The sequence below is a fragment of the Manis javanica genome, chromosome 7 (assembly GCF_040802235.1).
Source record: "Manis javanica isolate MJ-LG chromosome 7, MJ_LKY, whole genome shotgun sequence".
Lineage (NCBI taxonomy): Eukaryota > Metazoa > Chordata > Mammalia > Pholidota > Manidae > Manis > Manis javanica.
Genome location: NC_133162.1, coordinates 125,559,212 through 125,584,764, shown reverse-complemented (window position 1 = coordinate 125,584,764; position 25,553 = coordinate 125,559,212). Strand labels below are relative to the sequence as shown.

The 25,553-nt window shown below is 37.9% G+C and overlaps 2 protein-coding genes across 14 annotated transcripts in view; one reads left to right on the top strand and one right to left on the bottom strand.

The window, feature by feature from the left end:
- The window catches only part of PKP4 (plakophilin 4), a 222,016-nt gene extending 207,288 nt beyond the window's left edge, over window positions 1–14,728 (bottom strand). For 4 of the 11 annotated variants that reach the window (XM_073241495.1, XM_073241494.1, XM_073241499.1 and 1 more), the window contains exon 1: window positions 14,599–14,728. The gene's annotated coding sequence lies outside the window, so the exon portion shown is untranslated. Of the gene's footprint in view, window positions 1–13,483; window positions 13,624–14,598 lie in introns of those variants that run through there. The other 7 variants (XM_073241500.1, XM_073241505.1, XM_073241501.1 and 4 more) reach the window with 4 other exon arrangements.
- A 79-nt stretch (window positions 14,729–14,807) lies between these two features.
- Window positions 14,808–25,553, top strand: part of CCDC148 (coiled-coil domain containing 148) — a 220,580-nt gene continuing 209,834 nt past the window's right edge. For 2 of the 3 annotated variants that reach the window (XM_073241513.1, XM_073241514.1), the window contains exon 1: window positions 14,808–15,126. In XM_073241513.1, the coding sequence (XP_073097614.1) occupies window positions 14,808–15,126 (319 nt within the window). Of the gene's footprint in view, window positions 15,403–25,553 lie in introns of all 3 variants that reach the window. The other variant, XM_036996140.2, reaches the window with a different exon arrangement.

Genomic DNA, 25,553 nt, shown 5'->3' with positions numbered 1-25,553 from the left:
AGATGAAGACCTGAGCAGGGTCACGGATGGAGGGAGGGAAGTCCAAGAACAGGACTAGGAATAATCCGGGAGTAAGGAGGATGAATTTTCTTCTGAATGTTACATCAATGTAGTTGCTTACACACGCAGGTTTAATTTTTGTTTAAAATAAGGTAAAATCCTACATCAATAGATTCCTGGGTTAAATTTAGTATCAGGTTTAATTTTTATGGTCAAGAACAATTAAGTTGTCTGCTCGAATTTTCTGGATCATGAGAGCTATTCATGCTGAAACATCTAACATTTTGTTCATTGTCAAAAAAAAGCCTTCAAGTGCTGACATGAAGAACTGTGCTTTATTCCAAATTGTGCACATCACTGCGGGAACAGAAGCTCACCACGCATATGAGAGGAGACGCACTGGAAGTAAGACTCATCTCTTCTTTAGTTGATTTGACATAAGCAGAGCATCCAATACAGGTATCAATGAGTGCCTGTTTTAATATTTTTCCAGATCTCATTCATAGTTACAAAATCAGGAATAATTTCCTTCTTCTATTAACTGCCATTTATTGAACTAAGCATTATTTCAGAGAAAAGCAGTAGTCATTGAAAGGTAATTCCATTTTACACACCACATTAAATTTAACAAAAGCATTTAAATGCTCTTGATTATTGAAAAATTAAACATGCTGAAATTATTCAATCTCATTCTCCAGATAGCCAAAACTTCAACATATCTTATCAAATGGTTTCTAAAAGACAGAGTAAAAATGTATTCTTCCTTAGCTCTTTCTCTGCTCTAAAAGCTTTGCTCAAAACTAAAAATTAAAATGATTCCAAAAAAGGTGAATGAAAAAGTATCTTCAGACTATCAGTTCTAATGCCTTTACAATCAAAATGAGTCAGACAGAGACCAGGAAGGAACCTGTACACTAGTGACGGCCTATGCTTTCCCAATGCAGAGGGTCAATTTCCTAGTTTCTTAAAAGCAGTGGAAAAGTAAGACCATGGCTGTAGCGTAGATTGCTGTTATCTATTAAATACTAAAATAATTAAATGTTAAGAAATATCAATTTAAAGCAATTCAAATTGCACACCAGCATATTTTCTTGCTTTGAAGCTAAGTTACGGAAATTTTTTAATCAGATGGAATTTCTGTGTCTTAGAGCAGCATTAAGTAAAAAAATAAGGGAAGGGGAAAGACTCTGCTTTAAGTTTCCGGTGATTATGAAGCAAGGTGATACTCCAGATACTGAATGAATTATATTTCACATGTGGAGTAACCTTTACTCTGTATACCCACATTTCTGTGTTCCAGGTAGTTCTACATTTTAATTTTTGAAACAGAACTACAAATCAAAGATGTTCAGCACAACTGTTGTCCTTCTTTTACCCCTAAAATCATGGAGAAGTTCTAAATCAAGCTTCTTGAGGACAAGCAGTCTGCTTTCCCTTCCTTTGTTGCCCCTCCTGGTCTCAGCACGCAGATGGAATGGATGAGCATAAAAAGCTCTGGCCAACTTGAAGCTGAGGCACAAATGAAGACAATGAAGCCTTCCTGTAATCAGTAATGACATGGCTGGGATCTCTGGGGCTCGACTGCTAGTATAACCTCACTCCTCACTTCTAAGAACTAATATCCTCAGAGCAGGACATAAACAAAGGAGTCAGGCCTTTTCCGCAACATTTCCACATCCCTCCCCACACCTAGCTCTGGGCCTCAGAAAACAGTTACTGACTAGAATTCACTGAATTACACTGAAAATTTCAAAAGACAAGTCCAAAAGAGATTTTTTTAACTTGATGAGATTTTAAGTAAAGACAAAAGTATCACATATTTGCTTACATCAAATGCTTTCCATAAGTAATTAATCAAATATTTACTAACATCTGAATAACAACTTTGTTTCAGTATGAAACACTGAACCACAAACTGAACATAGAACATATTTTAATACCCTTTATGAGTTACTCTTTTTATTCCTGTGATTCTCTTACTTATATCCTTGCTTGCAAAATGAAGGGAACATATCACCTATTTTACAGACTTATTAGAAGGATTAAATGAATGTTAATATAAATGCTTTGGAAACTGTAAAGATGTTATTTTGATTTTTATTCTAAAAGCATCTATAATTTTATTTTATTCATAACTGGTTCCAACTACTCTCTATACCAATTCCAACAGAAATGGAATAGCCCATGTGGTCAGTGGCTACCATAGTGGACATCACAATTCTGTAGCTTCAGAAACATATAATCACTTCATCATTAAAACAAAACTTTTCATAGATAGATTTGGTTTTCTCACAGTTTTCACTCTTTAATATGGGACAGTAGTACATAAAAATAAAAGACAATAACTTAGGAAAGCAAAACCCCACTTAATACAGCTTATTTGGCAAATGCAGTCTTTAAAAACAAACCAACAAAACTTCTTTTTTGATGTAGCTAACTTGACAGCTGAGGTCTCCAAAATACCTAAATGGAATAGACCAAAGACTAGCACATAGACTATGTGCTTTGCAAATAAGAATTAATGAAAGGACAACTGAGAGACTGCCTTTACGTGTACACCTCAGTATGCCTAAATTAGATGTTGACCTCACCTTCCAACATCACCAACAGACAACCTTAAGTTAAAATGTGTCACTTGGGAAAGCAAAAAACAAGGCAAGGACCCTTTCTTCAAGCAACTTGGAGGAAAGACACTGGAACAAAGTTAACCTGTAGAAATTAACAGTCCAATACAATAGAAAAACCACCATGGGGAGTTTATCATTACAAGCAAAGACATGTGAAGGAGAGATGACTGCCAGCCAGAGTGTGCAAGTCACACACACAAAAAAGGATTTGCCTAGGTCTTGGAAGACTGCAAAGATTTAAATGTAGAGTGCAGGGAGGTCTCAGAGAACAGGGAGTAGAGACTCGTTTGCTGATGGCAAAGATTCTGGAAGGGCAGTAATTGGGGTTTGATGGTAAAGGGCCTTACATGGTAGTCAGGCTAGGAGTTTGAGGCAATTCTGCAGGGCAACAAAGGGAGCCACTGCAGGTTAGAGAAGAACCAATAAGGTTATAAACAAAGTATTTACTTATTCATTCACCCAAAGCAGGCATCTGGTGCTTCAGACTGCTAGGTGAAGAGTTACAATGATGGCTGTGACACAGTCCCAACCTGGGAAGGACTCACAACATAGCCAGGAACACAGACACAGAAATAACTCAAACACAATGTGACACATGTTCATAGCAGAGCTACATGTGAAGCGCTAAGAAGCACAGGTAGAGAGTTTTTATCCACAGAGAAGGGCCAAGGAAAAGGAAGGCTTTGCTAAGGAAGGGTCACTGAATTAGACCTTGAAGAAAAAAAACCATGGGCTCAAAAAGCATACTAAGGGCATACTAGTAACCTACAGAAAAGCCTTCAGGAAATATACAAATTGTTAGGAAAATCATATTTCCCTGAAATTAAAGACATGCTGAGGTTATACCATTCAAATATAGAGAAAGGATCAAATCCTTAAAAGCACAGTGTTAAAGAAGAATGTTACTATATAAGCTATATTTTAGGATTGATTGTAGTAATCAATTGTCTTCTCAACTATGATTTCAGAAGACTATGAATGCTAAAAGTATTGATAAAACATTAGAATAAAAATAAGCAATACAGAATAAGATAAAACGAAATGACCTGGTGGTATTTTAAAGTATGAGAAGAAACACACTGGATATTCAATATAGAGAGGACATTTAAAAAAATCAGATTATCAATAGTGAAGGCCAGATACAATTTCTCTAGCAGAAATTGTATTCAATTATGCAAAAAGCGGGTGGAAAATGAGAGAATTGTGCTTTAGAAAATGTCTTTTCTTCTAGGAAAGAAAGGAAGAGTCCTTGTCTTTAAAGGTATCAGCTATGTTTGTTGGCTTCCACAAACATACTGGATCAATTCCAATTATGTACAAGGATACGGTGTCACTTTACTTCCCCCGTTTGCCTGTTAGCACGGTACACAATAAACATTTTTTGCAAGAATATTATCCATGGTTGTTTACATCATATGAATGTGAAATTCTGATAGAGCTAACATTAACAATTACATTTTAAAATGCAGTATTGTTACTGGAATTTAAATATGCCTGCTGTCCAAAACAAAATGAAAGGTAACAAAGACAAGCAAACAGTGAAGTCAAGCAACAAAGCAACTCCATGACTTCCACTTAAAATCAATGATAGGGTTTTGTTAAAAATAAGGTAAACTCACAGGAGGTTATATTTGTAAAACAGTAACAAAAGATAAAAGACTTGATTTCCAAGACAAGTTTTTGTAACTTAACAGAGCTATACATCTAACTTTAAATTACCAAGGCCTCATGTAATTCAGTGTATATTATAAAAAGAAAGCTTTAAAAATTATAATTTTAACCCAGCAGTTGCATTTCTGGGCATTTCCCCCAGAGAAATGTAAACTTATGATAACAAAAATTTGTACACAGACATTTATAGCAGTTCTATTTGTAAGTGGAAAATTACTATAAATTGAAAATAACCCAGATGTCATTCTACAGGTGAATGGTTTAAACAAACTGTGGCATATCCCTATTAATGTATTACCACTCAGCAATTAAACAGAAAGAATATTGATACATGTTTAACAACCAGGATTAACCTCTAAAGAATTATGCTGAGTGAAAAATAGAAAACTCCAAAATTACATACTATGATTCCATTTACATAACATTCTTAAAATGACAAAATTATAGAAATGGAGGACAATTAGTGGTTCCTAGGGATTAAGGAGGGGGTAAGGGTGGGACAGAAGTGGGGGTGTGGCTGTAAAAGAGCTCCACGAAGGAGGCCTGCAGTGATGGAATGTTCTGTAAATTGATCATATCAGTATCAATATCCCGGTGGTGATACTGTAGTTCTGCAAGATGTCCCCAATGGCGGAAGCTGGATAAAGGATACTAGATCTCTGTATTATTTATTTGTTAAAACTGCATGTGAATTCATAAATATCTCACAATTAGAAGTTTAATTTTTTTAAAGTGTAAGTTGTTCAAATTTGATCACAGTGATGATGTGAGGTTGGGGGAGGGACCACCAAAATGTTTAAGAGGATTTCTAAATACACTGTGAAAGCAAAGAAAGGTTTGCTGCTCCATTAGGTCAAAACAAGCCCTGAAATTTCCTGGTTTGTTACTTTTAATGTTTACGTAAATACCTGTATCATACATTTGAGTAACATTTTTCCTTTGAAAAACATCATGTGCTTAAGTTACATTTACTTTTGAATTCGGTTCATCAACTGAGAATACCAAAAAAAAGTATGACTAAATTCACAAAGAGCAAGGACACAAAAAGTTTCCTCAATGTCGTACTGCCCATGCCTGACCAAGCAGGTCTTGGTGCTTGATGACTGCATATAAATAGTTTGAGAAAGAGCACTATGTAAACTTATCTCACCATAGTTACAATCCAGGCAGTTAAGGTTCAAATGAATATGAATCAATTTGTTTAAAATCTTCTAATTAATGTTTTTAGTAAGGAACTTGATATGAATTACTTATCTAGCAAGTTGTATTACAAAGATAATTTTTAAAATAAGGCAAAAGCAGTTTTTCCATGGAAAAATGCACAATAAATAATTATGGGGGTCTAAAACCAAAGTGTTTACAAAAGGAAAGAGGGCTGGTATGAGTCAGAGAGAAGTTTATCCAAAAGTAGTAGGTGAAGGTAATCCAAGATTAGAATTCAAAACTCATTCATTCACTTAAGGTATCTAGAAAGACTAGGGGCCAAGGATAAGTTATACAAAACCAAGTCCTTGCTATTGAGTAGCTCAGGGATGGAGGATCATAGCAACACAAAACCAATGCACTCCAGATACCTCTTAGGATGGTGGTTTATGGATTTGTTTCTATGGAAAATTGTATTCAGAGCTCCAAGCAAGTCATTCACAAACAATATTCTGGAAGACTGACACCTTCAATATTTTGTCCGAAGATTTCAGACTGACATATATTTTTCATCTGCCAACAGTCTGAGTTACACATTTAACAGCTGAGTTTTTATCATAGGTCTCAAAATGATAGCAGCTCTTGTGCAAGTCCAGTTGGGTTTTCTGATTTCTTTTTCTGTGCTTCTTAAACACTGACTGTGATGCTTATTCAGTCATTGACAAATTGACAATAAATGGAAAATTCCCATCAGTGCATCAGTCTGTGACTCAAGGTAAGATTCAATGAGACAATTTATTCTAGCAGATGTCACAAGAGAGTTTCAAAACATTTTTCTGTTTATTTATAACAATGGAAGTGAATATTTTCAATAATAGTTAGGTTTGGATTTATAAAGGCACATAAATTGCAAAAAGAATAAAGAAAAACACAAAATACAATAAACCAAAGTACTGCTATATGGAAATGAAAATAAGAACCTACTTAAAATGGTAAAATCTTGAGGCATAAATTACAGTTCTTCATAAATAATTCATTTTCATGGTGATCAGTTATTTTACTTAGGCTATGTGATAAAGTATTCCAAGAAATAAAACCAAAACGATCAAGTTCATGATTAAAACCTTTTCTGAAATCACTATCTCATTATTGGTAGGGAGCATTTTGCAGATGCATGTTTTCTCCAAAAGAAGCTACTGACAGTAGCAAACACAGCAGCTGTCTATCTAAATTCTGGTAATGGATCAAGTGATGCACACTTAAAAAGGTTCAACTAAAATCTAGTTAATACAAAGTAATTTTACACCTCATCCTTAACACTTACAGAACAATTTTGCATGTTTATTTATATACCAGTTTTCTAGGACAATTTTTTTCCAGTTCACGTGTTTTATCTTTCTCAACTAGATTGTAAAATTAATCATAAAGATGGAGACTCTCAAGAGAGAATCCAACATGGACTGTTAAACTCCCTGGGGGGTATTGTTTTTGGCCACGAGGCAGAGCACAGAGTCTGATACAGAGCAGGAGACTAATTAATGTTGACTGAATGGAACTAATATGAATCGTTTTAACGAAGAGGTATCCAAAATGTAACACAATGCTGACAAACATTAGGACTCCAGTAAATTAGCCCTATCTGGGCTCAGTTCCCTCACTTGGACCCCTGGTGAGTACTCAATAAGAAATTAATTCTAACTAGATTAGTCCTTCTTTCCCATTCAATCCAGGGAACAGGTGTCAGAAAATACGATGCCCTTCACTGCAAAATGGTTGTTACTGGTCTCCATTTTACAAATGAGTGTCAGAATTCTTGTGAAGGTATGGAAACTGCAGAGCCTGTTCAAGTGTTTACTTCGATCATGTCACCGAGAATTCACTTAATATTGCATACATGAGTAGTATAATTGATTTTTTTTTATTTGAAAATAATGTATTTATTGCATTAGCAAAAGGAAACAGCCAGTCTCAATGTTTTAAAACTACTACTTCTGGATGTATGTATGCATAAGTAAATTCTATAGAGATTGTTTTTTCCACTGTGTGGGGGTACAGCAGGATCTAGGAGAAACTCTTTTCACTGGATATTTTAACCGCTTTTTTTTTTTAAGCCACAAATCCAAGTAAAATATCATCCTGTTGAAATCCACCACAATTTCTGAACACTGGTAGCTTGTCTATATAGAAATATTAGAGTTCAATGAAAAGTACCTATATTCTATAATGAGATATTGACCAGTAAGTTCCTAGGAATATAAATTATTCAGGGAAAAAGCAACAAGCTTTCAGAAGAACAAACTCCGTCTCAGCAGTTTAACTTCTTTGAGGGCAAATCAACCTTTGAGGACAAATCAAACCAAAGGAAATGATATATGGGTCTTTCTCATTTTAACAAGACTAGTCTGCTCTACCCACCACCTAAATTCCCCTTCTGTTTCTACTCAACTCCTCGAAAATTCAGTCTCATTCAGGGGTTAAGCTTCAAATGTTCACAGCAGACTGGCTTTTAACAAATGAATCTAAGCTGGCAGGCACTAACTCAGTCAGTATGGAGGCGAATGTTTGGCTACAACACTCAGTTTTAGGAGCTAAGTAATTCAGATACACAACTTCAATTTTCTCCCCTCATCCCAGAGGGTAAACTGTAATAAATTCTTGAGAAGACAGTCTGCATTCTTGCTGACAAAAAATGTAATAGAATGAGAACGCTTCAAGTTCTAAAAGTACTAGAATGGACTCCGTAGTGCATCTAGTCCAACTCCCTCATTTTATAGATGAGAAGAATTGGAACCCAGTGGAGTTAAATGACTTGCTTACGGGACACCCTCCTGCTTAGCAGCAAAGCCAGCATAGCCAAGCCTAGAACTAGAAACACTTTATATCCACTAAACCACTGTCTGTTAGGTTACATCAGGTGTCTTCCAAATTTCTAGTCTTCACTTTGACGGTTTCCTGCCAATTTCAAGTGTGATTAATTTGGGACAGAAAAGGCAACCTAAGGATTTAATTTACAAGCTGCATTTTTGTTCATAAATTATTAATACTTTCTTCATACACTGACTAGCAAAGACATGGTATAAAACATCTACTACCTGGAATTACCAGTGCAACAGTTATACACATATTTAGGCATGCTTCACATTTTGTGTTTCCACTCTGGCTCCCACAATATAGAAGTTTTTATTTTTTAAACATAACAGTTTATTAAGATGTGTTTACCCAAACCTCCTACACATGATGGTTAGCGGTATTTACATGCCTCTACGTAGTGCCTATCTGAAGAAGCTATAACTTGCTTATTTTAAACAGGCCTTTATTTATTTTTCTGGATTCTCTTTCTTACAGGCAATCTCTTGAATACTACTACCACGCTCATAATAATGATGTTTCCTTAGTAGCTTATTTCTTCCCTGGAAAATCCTGTTTAGATTTATAATCATATTAACTAAGATCACAGAAAGCAAGCCAATTACTTGCATATAGTAGATGCTACAGAAAGCATCATTAAGTACCACAATGTAAGAATAAAAATAGTGAGTTAAATTTATTAAGTGCTGGCCTAGGGCCAGACCCTGTTACAGTTAACCTCTGTCAAGTCACGTAGTCCTCACAACAACCACACTAGGTGGATACACCAATCACTGTGTTTTGCAGATGAGCAAAATGATATCCAGAGATTATAAATACCAAGTTACACACCTACAAACAGAAGTGACAGAACTGAACTATGACAGCCTGGCTGCTGACCACGACACTTTATTACCTTAATGACATTTTTTCAGGGACTTCCCTCAATGTGAAGTTGAAATGCCAACTACTTTCCCTGGCCTAAAACTACATGATGAATCTTGGATGGGGAGCTGAGGTAGACAGCTAAGACCCTGAAAACATCATATACTTTAATCCCATCTCCTCACATCCCAAAATGATACTGTTTAGAGCAATTTTTTTTTTTTTAATGGATGAAAATGAAGGAGATTCAAAAGTCTCAAAGGGAACTTAACTTCCCTGTTACTCTGATTTGGGGTAGGAGAGGGACCAGGATGGATCATTTATATGAATGCTGAGGGAACCTTTTTTTTTTTCTTAAAAAAAAGGCAATGAGGATTTTGGGAACCTTGAGCTGCAATGTAAGAATCCAAACCCTGTATTTTGAAAAGGAGAAAGCTATCACCCACATGCCAAATGACCCACTGAGGTCATAAGGCTTAGTGGCAGATCTCCTCATTTCTGACTTACGGTACTTTTCATCTCCCTCTCATGTTTGCAATTTAAGAGAGAGCTTAGAGTAGATCAGAATTTCAGACACCACCTACCCATTATTTAAAAAACCTATATGTAAATGGATTGTGGGTATCTATGAAAAACTGTATTCCAACTTTCAGGCCAGGATCCTAAAGCCTGCACAGTTCTTTGAAAGCCCCTTCTCCAGCTATACATTTCACCTAACTTTCATACATGAAATCATTTTTATGACAAAACCTGATATTCACTCTAAATTCAACCTGGAATGCTAGGAATCAACTTCTATATCCTATGAAGGTGGCCCTTGAAAAGGGGTTTTCTCTGCTTCTCTAAGCAGACAGATGGACGAGTGTGTGTGGGTGTGTGTGATTGGGGGACAGAAGGCAGGAGAGGGGATCCAGATTAGAAAAAAGCAGGATAAACACCTTGGATATTTTCAACTCACTAAATATATATTTAATACAGACAATAACTGTAGAAGTCAAACATGTCTTGGCTATTGAAGAGAGGGTTACTGGTTCCATGACCCTTCCCTCCCCACCCTTCATTTGTGAGTTCTGGACTTTGTGAGGGCTGCATGATATAGTGGCTGCCTAAAGGGACTGGCATCTACCCAATCAGCAGGCATTATTCAATTCAAGAAAAATGCTTCATGACTTAAAAATAATTCAGATGTTTCCATATTTTAATTTATACATATTATAGTATTAAAAATTTACAATATAATCTAATGACATTTGATCATCTGCAGGGTATCATTATGTATGAACATAATAAACTATAATATTATCATGACTATGAATAATAAAATGATGGGCAATGTAGCCAACATTTGTTAGTGTATCAAATAAAAGTAGATCTAAATTATGAAAAGATAAAACAACTTAGACCAATGACAAATGGAATGTTTGTAGCACTTCAGCTGAATTGAAGAGCACCGTCATGTAATATCCCCAATTTAGTTATGGAAACATAGCCCCCAAAAGATGAAGATAATTCGAGTCATTAAAATGACAATGTGAGCAACATCTGAATGTTATACAACTTCTCAACTGAAACAACAAGCACATGAATTATTGCTCTTTGTGACTTAGGGTCTGATCCCCTTAGCCTTAAACAGGCCTGGTTTTTCTTACTGCTAGGCATCAAATTGATCTGCAGGTTGCTATCATCACTTACTGGCAGTAGATGAAGCCTTATATCCAGGTATGCTTAAAGTTTTACTACTCACCACCACCCCCTACCCCCGCCACCCCTAGCCCCCACCACAGCTATCTGTAGTTACAGTTTGGGCATGAAATAGTTACTTAATTTTTCCAGACATATCCAGTCCACTGGTGTTATGTATTAGATTTTTCTTCCCCCTTCAGCACAGGAAAGACACTACAAAACCATTTAACACATTTAAGGAGTAATTATCTCCCAGTACACTGAAGGCGTGAAGGCAACTTCCCAAAGTGACATATAATTCCATGGATGTTTATGCCCTAAAATAACCTTTACTTCATCTTCCAATTCAGAATGAAGGTATGATGTCTATTTTACAATTAAACAAATTAGGGATTTACCTCTTGAGTGAATTAGAAAAAACTAGATAATAAAGCACTCTCAAAATACTTTAGTATTTCAAAGCAGTAAGATGAGGGACTGGACTTCCCAAATGACTGGCATCATTTACGGTATGAAAATTCTCTATTTAAATCAACAAGGAACTAATTCAGTTTTAAAACTGGCAATAACTGGATTTTTAAGAAGTCAGTGAATTAAAAAATTTTAAAGGTACTTTTCCAATTATTATAGAAAAGACAGAAAATTGCAATTCTGATTTCATACAGACTTAATCCAAATACTCAAGGTCATACAATTGCTGAAGCTTTTTAAAACTGAGATTGGTTGTAGTTTCTTTAAATTTGAATTATATCAGAACTACTCACAGAATTAGATTTGGTTGAAGCTTATTAATGCAGCAATAACATTTTTTTTTCTTGGATGAATGCCAGCTGCTTACATTCTCTTTTGCTTTCCATCACTACTTGGCTCTCCTATCTCCCCCTCAAAACAGGATAGGTAAGAATTAAGATACCTGGACACTTGGTTCCCGACTTTGGAATCTTCAGTATAACATATAAAACATGAAATGCAGAACCTTCTCCTTACATAATGGGGGTTGGAGAGAGAATGTACTTTGGTCAAAACACAGTTTATGGTATTTTCGACTGTGAAAGATTACCAGTTTTAAAACTTTCTTCAAATATATGTATCAAATATATTTCTAACTGAAAGCCTACCTTTACTTAAAGCAGGTAAAACTATTTGCATACCCAATCATGTATATACATTTTCTATATACTTGAAAGGGGTTATTTGAATTTCTAATGTAGCAGAGAAACTAGATATGTTTTTGCTTTCTAATTTTCACATCAAATCAAATAAGCAAGTGTTAAGCTCTGCTGTAATATGATATTGTTATATAATAAGTTTCCTCCTGGCATCTACAAACATTCCCCAATAACCTACACAGTGTTACTAACTTTAATTTACAGTTAAATCTCTAAATTAGAAGGTCCATTGATTATGGATATAGGTGAAAAACAATGTAGCAGCCAAAAGACAACCTTTCCCAATGCAAAGCTTTTTCTTTTCTTTTCCTTTCCTTTTCCGTTTTTCCTTTCTGTTGAGTCCTTAGCTAAAAGGCTCTCATACTCTTCAATGCCTTTATCCACACAAAGTAGGTGCTGGGAGACAGCTGGACATGAACTATCTTCCTGAATCTGACACAAATAACCAAGTGTACAGAGGCTTATAGTATACTCAACCTCCAAAGAAAACTGTCAAATAAAAGCATACATAGTATACTTTTCAACATCCAGAAACACTTATTTTGGACACCAGTTGTTCTCATTTGCATGTTCCCATTTTCAGTAACTGTTTCACAGGGACCAGAAATGAAGATACCTCTACAGCAATATACTGCATTCAAAAAATGAAACAGTTTTCTACTATCCTTTTTAAAAAAGAAGAATCTAAGTCCAATTCTAGAAAAGCAATTTCTGTCTAAAATGTGCTTTTCTGCATTTAAGGAAAATAAAATTTGATCAAAAATTTGTATCAGTCATTATTGATTTTATACATAATTACTATTCTTTAAAAGTTGTAAGACTATTTTTTTCAAACTCAGTAACAAAAAGAGAAAGAACTGAGACCTCAACTAATAAATTGCACCTTGAAGTATACATGATTTGTGTTGTCCCTGTTACTTCCACTGGTAACTGGCACGCCCCGAATTTAACTGTACCAGACAGTTCTATCTGCCCCATCGCTGACCAAACACTGCCTCTCTGTTTCTATTCACTATTATAAGAGGTCTAAACACAGCCCAGTATGACTAGCAAAAATTACAATTCTTATGACAGCAAAGTGATGCATTCAAGTTGTCTCTTGCAGTACACCCCCATCCATACATGAGAATTAACAGACATTTTTGAAGAGCTAAAATACGTTGGCTGCAAGCTCATTACACTAAGAACCTTCGACACCCTTTCCTGCAGGTTCTCAGACAACCCTCGTAAGAACCAGGCACTATTAAAACCTTGCAAACCAAACTTGCCAAGAACCTTGTGCAACGATCAATAACCTTGGCTACAGCGCCATCGGCTCCAAATTCACGGTCCCGGAGACCAATGCAGCAAAACCCAGTAGAAAAGCTAGCTAAAGCTCAACAGAACTGCCGCGCTTCCCTTCAGCCGCCCTCTCTGCCGCATGGAGAGAGGCAAGGGGAGGAGTGGAGGGAGGCTCACCCGGCTCCGAAGATGCTCCGGTGACCTCTGGCTGCTGGGAGAGAACTGGGCCGGGTAGGCGCTAGTGCAGCCGCGGCCGGTCGTGTGGACTATGCCCCTGGTGCATTCCTCGCATTCCTGCACAATCTGTCGCCGGCCGAGGAGCCCGCGGCGCGCGTCCCCCCCCCCCCCCCGGACAGGCACACCTGCCTATTGCTGCGCCCCAAGCTGCCACGGCCGCCACGGCGCCTCCACTGCCAGCGCTCGCTGTTTGTCGCACTCAGCCAACACGCAGCCAAATCCCGGCCCCGCCGCTCATCCCCTTGCTTCCCCGAGCAAGGGGAAAAAGGGAGAGGGCCGGGCAGCCCCAACGGCTGGGAGGGACACCCGATCCGTCAGAGGGTGCCGCAGCTCCGCTTCAACTCCTGGCAGGGAAAGAAGGAAGCGGCGGCGCAGGAGGGCAGCCGGGGAAGCTCGGGGCTGGGGAACCAGGAGGGGTGGAGCGTGAGGATACGCTGCGAGGAGAAAGGGGCGCACTGGACAGAGGAGGGTGGGCAGGACCAGCAGGAGCGCGGGACTCAGCGGGCAAACGCGAGACCCTGCAGGCAACAGGGACACGGGAGGAAGGGGTTGGGGCCAGAACGCTGGACCTGGGGCTGGAGAGGCGGAAGGCGGCCCCGAGGGCTGGGAAGGCGGGCGCCCCAGGTTGTTGGGGGCGCGGGGCGGCTTGCCAGGAGGGCAGAAACTGAGACGCCTCCCGGCAGACGGCCAGAAGGGCTCCGCATGGCGCTCAAGTTCGGGGCTGGGGCTCTAGACCCGAAAAAGGCCAACGTGGGGAGGGTCGTGCACGGCGTGCGGGGAGACCGGGGAGAGTAATCGCCGGGAAAAGCAAATGGAGGGTGAAACTTGCGCGCCTGCTGGGGGGAGGGGAGCAGGCAGGCGAGTGCGGGCAGGAACACGAGGCGGGGCAGGAAAGCCGAGGCGGCCGCCAGGCGGTGGGGACTGAGTAACGGGAGGGAGGCGCTCGCTTCTCCTGCGCCCCTCGCCGGCGGGTCCCGACCGGGGCGCAAGGGGGCGAAGGCCTGGGGTCTCGCGGGCAGGAGTCTCCGCGCCCTCCCGCGAGCCCGCACACTTACTTTCCAGGTTAGGCAGCGGCTGTCGTCGCTCCGTGGATCAGGGACAGCGGCGCGGAGGGGTCGCCGCTGCGGCACCCGAAAAAATTAAAAAAGTGCCGCGGCGAAGCGGCTGCCTGCCCCTCCCTCCCCCACCCGCCCCCTCCCCCGACGCGGCTTTTCCACCACCCCCGGCGGCGGCGGTGGCCAACTTGCCCCTCTACCCAGTGCCCATGGTGCCGCCTCCGCGGCCGGCGTCGTCGAGGACTCAGCCCCGGAGCCCCCTCTACTGCCCAGAGGCCGCCGCCGCCGCCGCCCGCCAGCAGCCAGCCCGCCTGCCCGGCCAGCCCAGGGCTCCCGGGAACGTCAGCACGCCGCCGTCTCCGGACCTGCTCCTCGCCAACGCCATTGGTCGGAAGGGGCAGACTGGGCCTCCCATTGGCCTGGCCCTCATATTGAACAGGCCAATAGGGACAGCGATATCAGGTCGCCATAGAGACCGATGCTGTTCAGCGCGAGAGGGCCTGAAGAAGGTGCGGAGTGAGGATGAAGGTATCTCTGGTTTTGGGCGCTGGAGGGGGTTGGAAAAAGAAGTACGGGGATACTCCAGAGCGCTGACTGAAATCTGGGCCAGCTTTTGCTTTGTCTTCCTGTTAACCCCAGCTGTGCAGGGTGGGGTTTATCCCTGACCTCAAAGGCAAGATCAGCTGAGTCCCTATACGAATCTCTGAACGCCTAGGAGTGGGCGTTCCACTTTTCCTGCTTCTAGGAAGCCCCTGAGGCTATGCCCTTTGACCTTTGACGTGTATGCCTCTACTGCTTCTCCAGGTGAGTTTACACCCCATCCTTTAATTTTGCTGCTTCTTCCCGGCGTCACTGATCCACCTGAATTCTACTTGTTCTTCACAACCACACCCCTTCCCTGGAATGGATCTTGCCTCACTATTTTGTGTCTGAAAGTTACAGCGCTACGGAAGGAGGCTCAGGGATTACCTTTGGATGCTATTTTGATAAGGAAACAGGCTGAGGTATATAGTATAATGGATGTCATTGGGTCAAAACAAGATTTTGTGCGCCCTGCTACCCAAAGAAAACCTCTAATCTCTTCAATGAGTGATATTTATTAAACATTCACCTGTGTGTGCATAATGCACCATGAGCCTGACAGGTGCATGCCCCTGCCCCTAAGAGTTTATAGGTGGGGAAACAGCTGATGGAGTCAGTCCTTCATACCTTGTCATTTCACAAGAGAGTAAAGGAAATAGATTACAGCTGATGGATTTTGTCTTGGGATTTTTCCAGTTTATCTCTAAAAGTACAAAGGAAATTACTGAGGTATGGAATCGGTACACACAAAAATCTTGAGCTTTAATAACAAGTCCCTTGCTTTCATTTAAAGTCACTTTGTATGTTTCACAAAATACCAATTGTTTTTTGTAAGTAATGTTCATATTTACATACTGGCTATCAGTGAGACTTAATAAAAATAGTAGGTTTTTAAGCATTATATTACTCTATAGCCACTGATATTATGAGGTTCCTACTTTTGGTGATTCTGCCATTTTTATACTAATCCCTTTAGTAAGAAGACGATGTTTATGTTACTGCCCTTCAAGTTGGAGGGAACATATTGTGTGAAAAGGCTGATAAGATTTTGGAAATTACAAATATTTTGTTGAGAGAAACAAATTAATGTGTGTGCAAGCTACATATGTCTAACTACTGTCCTGAATTTTAAGTTGGGTAATATGTTTTGCAATTGGTTTTTATCATAAGTGCAGATAACAAAAATAGATGAGACTTGTTAATATGGTCCCTTGATTAGCAAACAGCTCTCACATTTTGTAGTAAAATTTGAACTTCATTGACAATCCTATGCAGGGTTAAACTGTGGAACAAAACAGCTGAACATGTGTGTTACCCCTAAATATTTCCAGAGTTGGGAAGTAAACGGGCCATGGAGTGCTGTCTCAAGGCTTGCTGTCATAGAAATTAGCTCATGATGCTTTTGATTTCTGGCTTTCGTGTGTATGTGTGTGTTTGTAGATAGAAAAAGTAAAATACAAATTTTTATAAGTAAAACTCATTTTTAATGTATTAGGAAGATACCAATGATTTGGTTTTCAAATATTTTAGTAATACTGAATGAGTGGAAGATGTGTCTAGTGGGAAGAAAACATTGCTCTTTCCTTTTTTCTTGCCTCCTGCATAAAAAGAAGAAAAGAACAAATTTTTTGTATACAATCTTTTCCTTTCGTATTTTTCTTGAGTCATGTTTGATGAGTATTTTGATATTGTTATTTCATGTTTATAATGGCTAAAATGTTACAAAAATCCACTGCGAATATAGTCCCCTCAAATGTTGTCATTTAACATCTTATTATTGTAATTCTTCTACTCAGTTGAAAGGTTTCTTTTGAATTTGCTCCTGTACTACCAAGCATTGTGCATAAGGTTAAGAAATCACTTTGTCCCACTAAAAGTTTATGCTATACAGACGTCTTTGGGTCTTCACTGATTTTCTAAATTCCTTTCCTCATCAGAAAGGTGATTATCCAGGACATTTATCCAGGGCACTTCTCCCAAACCTGCCCTATATCTGCTTTCCACCAGCCTCCACTAGGTCTTCTTCCAGTTCTGCAAATGATCTTGCACCAAACTTGACTGAGGCATCCACCTCAATCCACCATCTACTTAACTTTCCTAAATCTTAGCCTCAATTTTTACACTTCATCACTTCCTTCAGTTCTGGCTGAGAAAGGGTGCCCCCCTTCTATTCTAAGCTCATACTTCACTTGGGCTCCTAAATGTGGGCCATCATCCCTCCTCAGGATTTTCCTCTGTTGATCATAATTTTTCTCTTAGACCATGTGTTACATCCTCTCCTCCAAAACTTTTTTCCTACACCTTACAAATATCTGACCTATTGTAAAACCACCTTCCTTATAGCTCACCTCCATCTCCATCTGTTGACTGTTCTTTTCACCAAAAAAACAGTCTGAAGGGAATTTCTTGAAACTTCCATTTTTACACCTCTATTTCTGGCCCTTGAATACAACTGAAATGATTCTGAAGATTGAGCGCTTTCTCCTCAAAATGCTAACTCATTTTGCCAATACAGTTCTTTCTTACAAAAGTGCCCTTCACTTGCTAATTGCAGTGCCTCAGTTCCAGATTTCCAGTGAAGGGTAAAATTGTCTCTCACTCTGAGGGTCGATAGAAATGCAAATGACCTATTTGAGAAGAAGAAGCATTTAATCTGCTAACCAGACCACCTTGGTGGGTATAATTGCTAGGAAGGAGAGGTGGGAAGAGGGGCCTCTGCTCTGGCTAACAGACATTTAGGTCAGGGTTAGAAAGACTGAAGAGGTTTGGTGAGCACCAACCTCAAGAAGAAAAGTAAACAGCAGAAAGGGACTCTTCAATTATCATCTTAGAGAGAAGTCAACATGAACCTTTCATGATTATGGAAATTTGTGTCTTTCCAATATTTGTTATTTTTATATTTACCCATTCTGATTAGTAACACGTTCCTGAAAAAGAACAGCAGAGGCAACAAGGAAAACAGGTGAGCAGGGACAGTCCCTTTTTCTGTTCTTCCATGCCTGTGGGGAGAAGGTGAGGCAGTGAAGATAGAACTCCAAAAGTTCACCAATTGTGTTTTTGTATTTGTCTTTAAAAAAAATGATGAAACAGAGGCATGTGGCAAATAAGGGAAAGAAAGCAGAAGAATAAACTAGTCCTGTGAAGGATTGCTAGAACTTCATAATAATTCTGATAAGGATTTCAGGATTGACTGTGTCCCATCTCCAGACTGTTCTCTGAATATGCACATTTTCCTCTGCTCTTAGAGGCCCAGTGCAGTCACCTGTGCAAACATTTCTGAAAATTTCCTCCCCTTGTAGAGTGTAGTTTTCTGCCTTAGTATTTTATTGTGGCATTTAATACTGTACATCGTGGTGTAGTTATTTGTGTATGAGCCTTCTCTCTCAGAAGATAGGATTCATGTGAAATCATGTCTATATCCTCCACAGTGCCTTGGAATACTGAAGTGCCTCTCACACTAAGAAAAGTCAACATTCAATCATCCTTTTTTTTCCTTAGTCCTTGGAAGAATTAGAGGTAAAGCAATGAAAAGTTGGAATCAGTAATGTTGGGAGCTAGTTAGGAAGAGATGGGATTAGAGGGTCAGTGTGCAAAAGTGAGGTAACACATGGCAGAGCAGAGTATAGGTTTGTGCAATGTAGCCTCCTAAGAGAGAAAAGCCTCAGATCTTAATGACACCAGGACTGGTGTCTGTCCTTCTATGATGACGAGACCTGTGTGAGAAGGACTGGCTGCATGTGCTTAGGCATGAAGTTATATTCAGAGCTAAGGGTATAAAATTATGTATATTGGGGAAATCAGTTAAGACTCAGCTTTGTTAAGCAAGTTAAATAAGAGTTACCTACATTTTTTTCCATCTAAAGTATCCAGGTTGCTCTGTTTTTTGGAACTCAGTGGAATCATGAGAATTTAACTTCATAAAAGCAGAAAGGCTTCAGACATCTGGTAAGTGTAATAGACACACTTCCAAATACCTAAATCCACAGCCCTTGAAGTAAAAACCCTGCATATGTCATGACCATGTATGTGGCTGTGGTATCAATTCCAGTGGGAACTTGATTCAAATGTAGCCAGTTCCCTGGCAGACCATTGACCATGATCTGTAGCAGTGCAATCAGATTCTTCTGGGAATCTGGATTTGAGAAAACAAATGAGCCAGAGAGAGCAGCTGCCTTGATCCTGATGTTTTCTGGGTTCCTAGTCTCCTCATGAAGCCAGAATATACTTAATTTTTTACTGTTCTGTGAGGTTTCTGTTTCTTCTAATTACCCCTAACATTCTTTTCCTGGTTTGCTTTGAGTGATTCTTTGTTTCTATTATGCAAATATTTTGCAATAAAATGAAACCTATATCATAGTCATGTTATTGGACTATGAAGAGTAAAATTTCTAACAAATAAAGAATAGAAAGTGAATGCTCAGTCTAATGTTGCCAATTTTAGTTGAGTTAGGTAGTTTTATTTGTATGGTGCCTACTCTTCACCTTTTCTAACCTCACAGCTTCATTTTCCTCAAGTTCAGTTCTCCTCCTGTGAAGTTGGGAGCTAGGGAAGAACTCTGAGAAAATGAGCAATATAATTGCTCTTTCTATATAGAATCATTTTGCCACACCACTGATTAAGGATGAAAATATCAGAGTTTGTATTTATTTTATATATTTACACTAATTAGAAGTAGGCTAAAAAATAAAAAGAGAAGAAAATTTATCCAAGACATCAGTAGCCCCACAACTCAGAGGAAACAGATTCTGAAGTCTAAGTATTAGAAATTTAAAAAGCCTCTCAAGGAAAACCAGACTCAGTCCAAAATTGCTACAATATTTTATCTAAAATGTTCAGTTTTCAATAAAAAATTTTGAGACATGCAAAAAAACCCCAGGAGGGCATGACCCAAATTCAGGAAAACAATTTTCCAATGGACATGGTATGTACGACCATTTATTAGATTTAGTAGACAAGTAATCTAAAACAGCTACTGTAAATATGTTAGAAAACTTAAAGGAAATGACTCAACAAATAGAGACTCTCAATACAAATAGAAACTATGAAAAAGAAACAAATGGAAATTCTAGACCAACAGAAACTATGCAATCAGATGAACAGAAAGAAAAGACAGGATTGAAGAAAAATGAGCAGAACTTCAGAATGTTATGGGATAGCTGGAAGTACAAGAAGGATAGGAGAAACAGAAAGGCATATAAAACATACCTGAAGAAGCAATGACCTAAAACTTAGTCTGACTATAAATCATAAACTGCTGAACGACAGAGATGAGAAAATTTTGAAGCAACAAAAGAATAACTCATAATGTACAAGGGAACCACAATAAAATTAGCAGATGAATTCTTATCAGAAACAAAGGGAACCAGAGAAATGGAAGGACAAATTCAAAGTGCTGAAAGAAAAAAACCTGTCAATCAGGAATTCTATATCATGCAGAACTATCAGTCAAAAATGAAGGTGATAGTCCCCTTAATGGACCTAGTTTGGAAATGTGCTGCCTATTAACAGGATCCATATGGCTGCCAGCTCAAAACCCAAGCAAAAGAATGCTGTCAGACAGATGCAGGGTACATGGCAAGCCAACAATCTCCATTTGTAAAGTAGCCCTTGACATAGTCCAACCCTGGAACATCAAATGATCACCACACTAAAGTGCTATTTAAAATACTAGATTTGAAATTCTTCCCCTAAAATTAATTCTTGGAAAATATGACCTCATTATTCTCATAATTCCAGAATTATCTGTCTGCTTCATCAAGGTGGCAATAAGCTGACTAGAGCAGTGAGAAAAAATAAATCACATGCAAGAGCTCTCTCCATATCCTGTCCTCTGACCATTGGCATCTAGCCCTTTGCATTCCTGGGCCCCTGTTAACTTTACCCATTAGGTCAGCTGACTGTGATCACAGGGCTTCCACATGGCTGATTATAGGTTCCGTGCATCTGTGGGATTGGATGGGGGGGAACAAATCAATATGTACCTGCTAGTACATCATCTTGTCAGGAACCGGAAGTCAAGAACTGCCATATTTTACTGTAGTTTAGTAGATTTTTAAGAGAAAAAAATGATGAAAATAGACACAGAAAAAAGCAAATGACACTATCCAACACCCATTCATGATAAAAATGCTCAACAAACTAGCAATAGAAGGGAAATTCCTCAATGTGATAAAGTCTGTCCGTGAAAAACCTGCAGCTATCATCACATTTGTGGTAAAAGACAATGCTTTCCTGCTCATATTAAGAATAAATCATATCCATTCTCATCTCTTTGATTCAACATTATACTAGAGGTAATAAGGAAAGAATAAAGTATATAGATTGGAAAAAGAAATTAAAGCTATCTTTATTCACAGGTGACATGATCCTATATATAGAAACTCTTACAGAATATACAAAAAAGAAAAAGTAATACTAGAAGTAATAAATGAATTCAGCAAGGTTGCAAGGTATGAGACTAATATATAATAGTTGTATTTTATGCTGAGAACTAGCAGTTTGAAAATGAACTTAAGAAAATAATTCCATTCATAATAACATGAAAAAGAATATGATACTTAGGAATAATTTTAGAAAAGAAGGCCTCTAATCTATAGATTCAGTGTAATCCCTAATAAAATTCCAGCAAGCAATTTTGTAGAAATAGGCAAGCCAATCTTAACATGGACTTGCACAGGAACAAGAATACCAAAAACAACAACAAAGGAGGGATAACAATATTCAATTTCAAAATTTACTATGAAGTTACAATAATATAGTATTAGCATAATAATAGCCATTTAGGTCAATGAAATCAAGTAGAAGGTATAGAAATAAGTTCTTACATTTGTGGTCAATGCATTTTCAACAAAGATGCTGAAGTAGTTTAGTGGGGAAAAGCATTTCAGTGGATTTAGACCCCATTTGTTAAACATTAGAGAAAAAAACGCTTTGCAAGGAAAACCGATTGACATCAGGAAAGTCAGATATATACTAGAGAAAATGATTGAACTACAATCTTTGTATAACAATTTTCTAATATGATTGAAAATGTCTTTTTCAAGTAATGCTGCTGGCAAAATTGGACATCCATATGCAAAATAATGAACTTAACTCTTACATCATACCATACAGAAAAATTAACTCAATATACATCATAGACCTAAAAACTAAAATTGTAAGATTTCTGTAAGAACTGTTAACTCTGTAAGAACTAAAATTGGAAGATTTTTGGAGGAAAACATAGTACATAATTTTGGTGACTTTGGTTTAGGGAAATATTTCTTAGAAATGATGCCACATCGTGATCCAGAAAAGAAGGAATTGATAAATTAGAACTAATACCAAAAAAAGATTTGTCCTTCAAAAAGACATTAGTTAAGAAAATGAAAAGTTAAGCCACAGACTGGGAAAGAATATTTGCTAGTCATAGTCTGATAAAGGGACTTACTATACTATAGAAGAACCTCTAAATATAAAAAGTAAGAAGGTAAGCAACCCAATTAAAAAAAACATGCAATATATTTGAATAGACATCTTACCAAAAATTATATTAATGATTAGTAATCACTTGAAAAGATACTCAATGTGATTAATCATTAGGGAAATACATGTTAAAACCACAATGCAATGTAACTGAACAGCTACTACAATGGGTGTAAGGTAAAAAATTAATAGTGTAAGGTAAAAAATTAATAGTGGAATAGCTGGAACTCTCATAAATTGCTGATCGGTATACCCTCTTTGGAAAACCACTTGACAGTTTCCTAAAAAATATAAATATAAACTTACCATATGACCCAGCAATTCTACTTCTAAAAATCCACTTGAGAGAAATAAGAACATATGTCCATACAAAGATTTTTATTTGAATAACAGCAGTATTATTCATAAAGAAGAGAACTGAAAATAATTCAAATGTCCATCAACTAATGATTATATAAAGCATGGCACAATGGAGTACTATTCAACAATAAAAATAATGAACTAATACTACAATGTGGATAAACCTACAATATATTAAGCCAAGAGGAAAAAAGCCAGCCCCAAAAGCCACATGTTGTATAATACCATTTATGCAACACTTCCAGAAAAGGAAAAAATGTAGGGACAGAGAGCAGATCAGTGATTACCTTGGGCTGGAATGGGAAGATTGAATACAAATGATTATGGGAGAACTTTTTCAGGTGATGGAAATGTTCTAGAACTGAATGGTAGTGACAGTTGCACAATTGTACATTCATTAAAAATAATTTCATTGTATACTTATAATGTATGCACCTTTAGAGACTGTAAATTAGATCCTGATAAAGCTATTATGAGTAGTTAAAAATGATGTAAGTACATTATCTTAAAACTCCCATATCAACACTTAATAAATTTGGAAACAATTTTCTAATATGATAGAAAACCTTCAAAATCGCAGTTCAGTGGATTTAGACCCCATTTGTTAAACATTAGAGAAGAAAACACTTTGCAAGGAAAACTGATTGACATCAGAAAATCAGATATTTACTAGAGAAAATGATTAAACTACAACCTTTGTATAACTGGTGGATGGAATTGAAATTTGAGTATCACAGTTGAGTACCTGAAGCCAATTTTACACGTCTTCTATGTCTTTTTGTGGTATCGATTTTAGCAATTACAGACATTATAACCAAGAATGGGAATAAACTGACCTTTGATTTTGAATCCTTGTGTGATAAAGTATTAAAGCAAGATTTTCAAATAATGCAACATTTTTCCTTTATATAGCTCTCACTGCAGTTTATTAAAATTATCACTACTGTATATGTCAATACAATGTATTTTTTATTATACTTATGAATTTTTCTATATTTGCATTTTATAATGTATATAATGTTAGCATAATATACTTAAAGAATTTATAATAATTTTAGGAGCATATGCTCAAAAATGTTTAGGAATAGAGGTGTGATAGAGAATGTTTGGAGACTTTAGTTTTAGTAAAATTATCTTTGGACAAAGTATACATTCTTTCCCTCTTGTTATGATTTGTTTGGTTTTGTGTTCTTTTAGTTTCTTCTGTCTACCCCAGGTGGTAGAAATAAGAATTTGGAAAACTACATTCCAAACTTACTCTTTTGCTGTTTTCTTTGTTTTGAAGATATTTAGATCATCTACCTCCAGTCACATTTGAATCTCTAACATCATCAGGGACGCTGATCATTATTGTGATTCAACTTGAGAGACATCAATGAAGTCTCAAGTGGTATGAAGAAGAATAGTTTTTTGACACATCTAAATGATTTGGAAGTGAGACATAAATAACAAAAATACAATAGAAATAAAGCCAAGGGAATTACTATAAAGTAGTGAATTTGAGAAAAGAAAGATGTCCACCTACATAGAATTAATACATTTTTATAGTAAAAAGAAAACCTGAATTCAAAATCCTAGGCTTTCAATGATTTACTGTTTGGCTGTGGAAAAGCCTCTTATTTTTCTACTACGTCTGCCCCACATGGATGAAACTGGGGAGACAATATATTTCTCCATTCTTACCACATTAATTATTGGCTTCTAAACTTAAAAAATGTAATATATGTGAACTTTTGAACTTTTAATATGAGAATGCTATTGTACCGGTACCTGACCATGAACATGGGGGTCTTTGGCATCTAAGAGTTTATCTCAGGAAAAGCCTCCTCATTTCCACTTTACATTAACCTTTTCCTTTTGCTTGCTTCCTTCTATTTGTTAACATTAGGTAAAAACTTCTGACTTAAAACACAGTCTGAAAGACCATAAATGACATAATCATCATTTTATCAACTCCTCCCTTTTTTGAAGCCTCTATAAACAATTTTCTCATAGGCTTATGTTAGGTAGTATGTCATAATCTCACAGGTCAAGTACTTTTTTTTTATTAAGGAATCATTGATATACAATCTTATGAAGATTTCACATGAGCAACATTGTGGTTACTTTATTTCCCCCTATTATCAAGTCTCCACCACATACCCCATTACAGTCACTGTCCACCAGCATAGTAAGATACAATAGAGTCGCTACTTGTCTTCTCCGTGCAATAATGCCTTCCCCGTGCCCCCCCATATTATGTATGCTAATCATAATACCCCTTAATTCCCTTCTCCCTCCCTTCCCACCCACCCTCTGCATCCCCTTTCCCTTTGGTAACCACTAGTCCATTCTTGGAGTCCATGAGTCTGCTGCTGTTTTGTTCCTTCAGTTTTTGCTTTGTTCTTATACTCCACCAATGAGTAAAATATTTTGGTACTCATCTTTCTCCACCTGGCTTATTTCACTGAGCATAATATCCTCTAGCTCCATCCATGTTGTGGCAAATGGTAGGATTTGTTTTCTTCTTATGGCTGAATAATATTCCATTGTGTATATGTACCACATC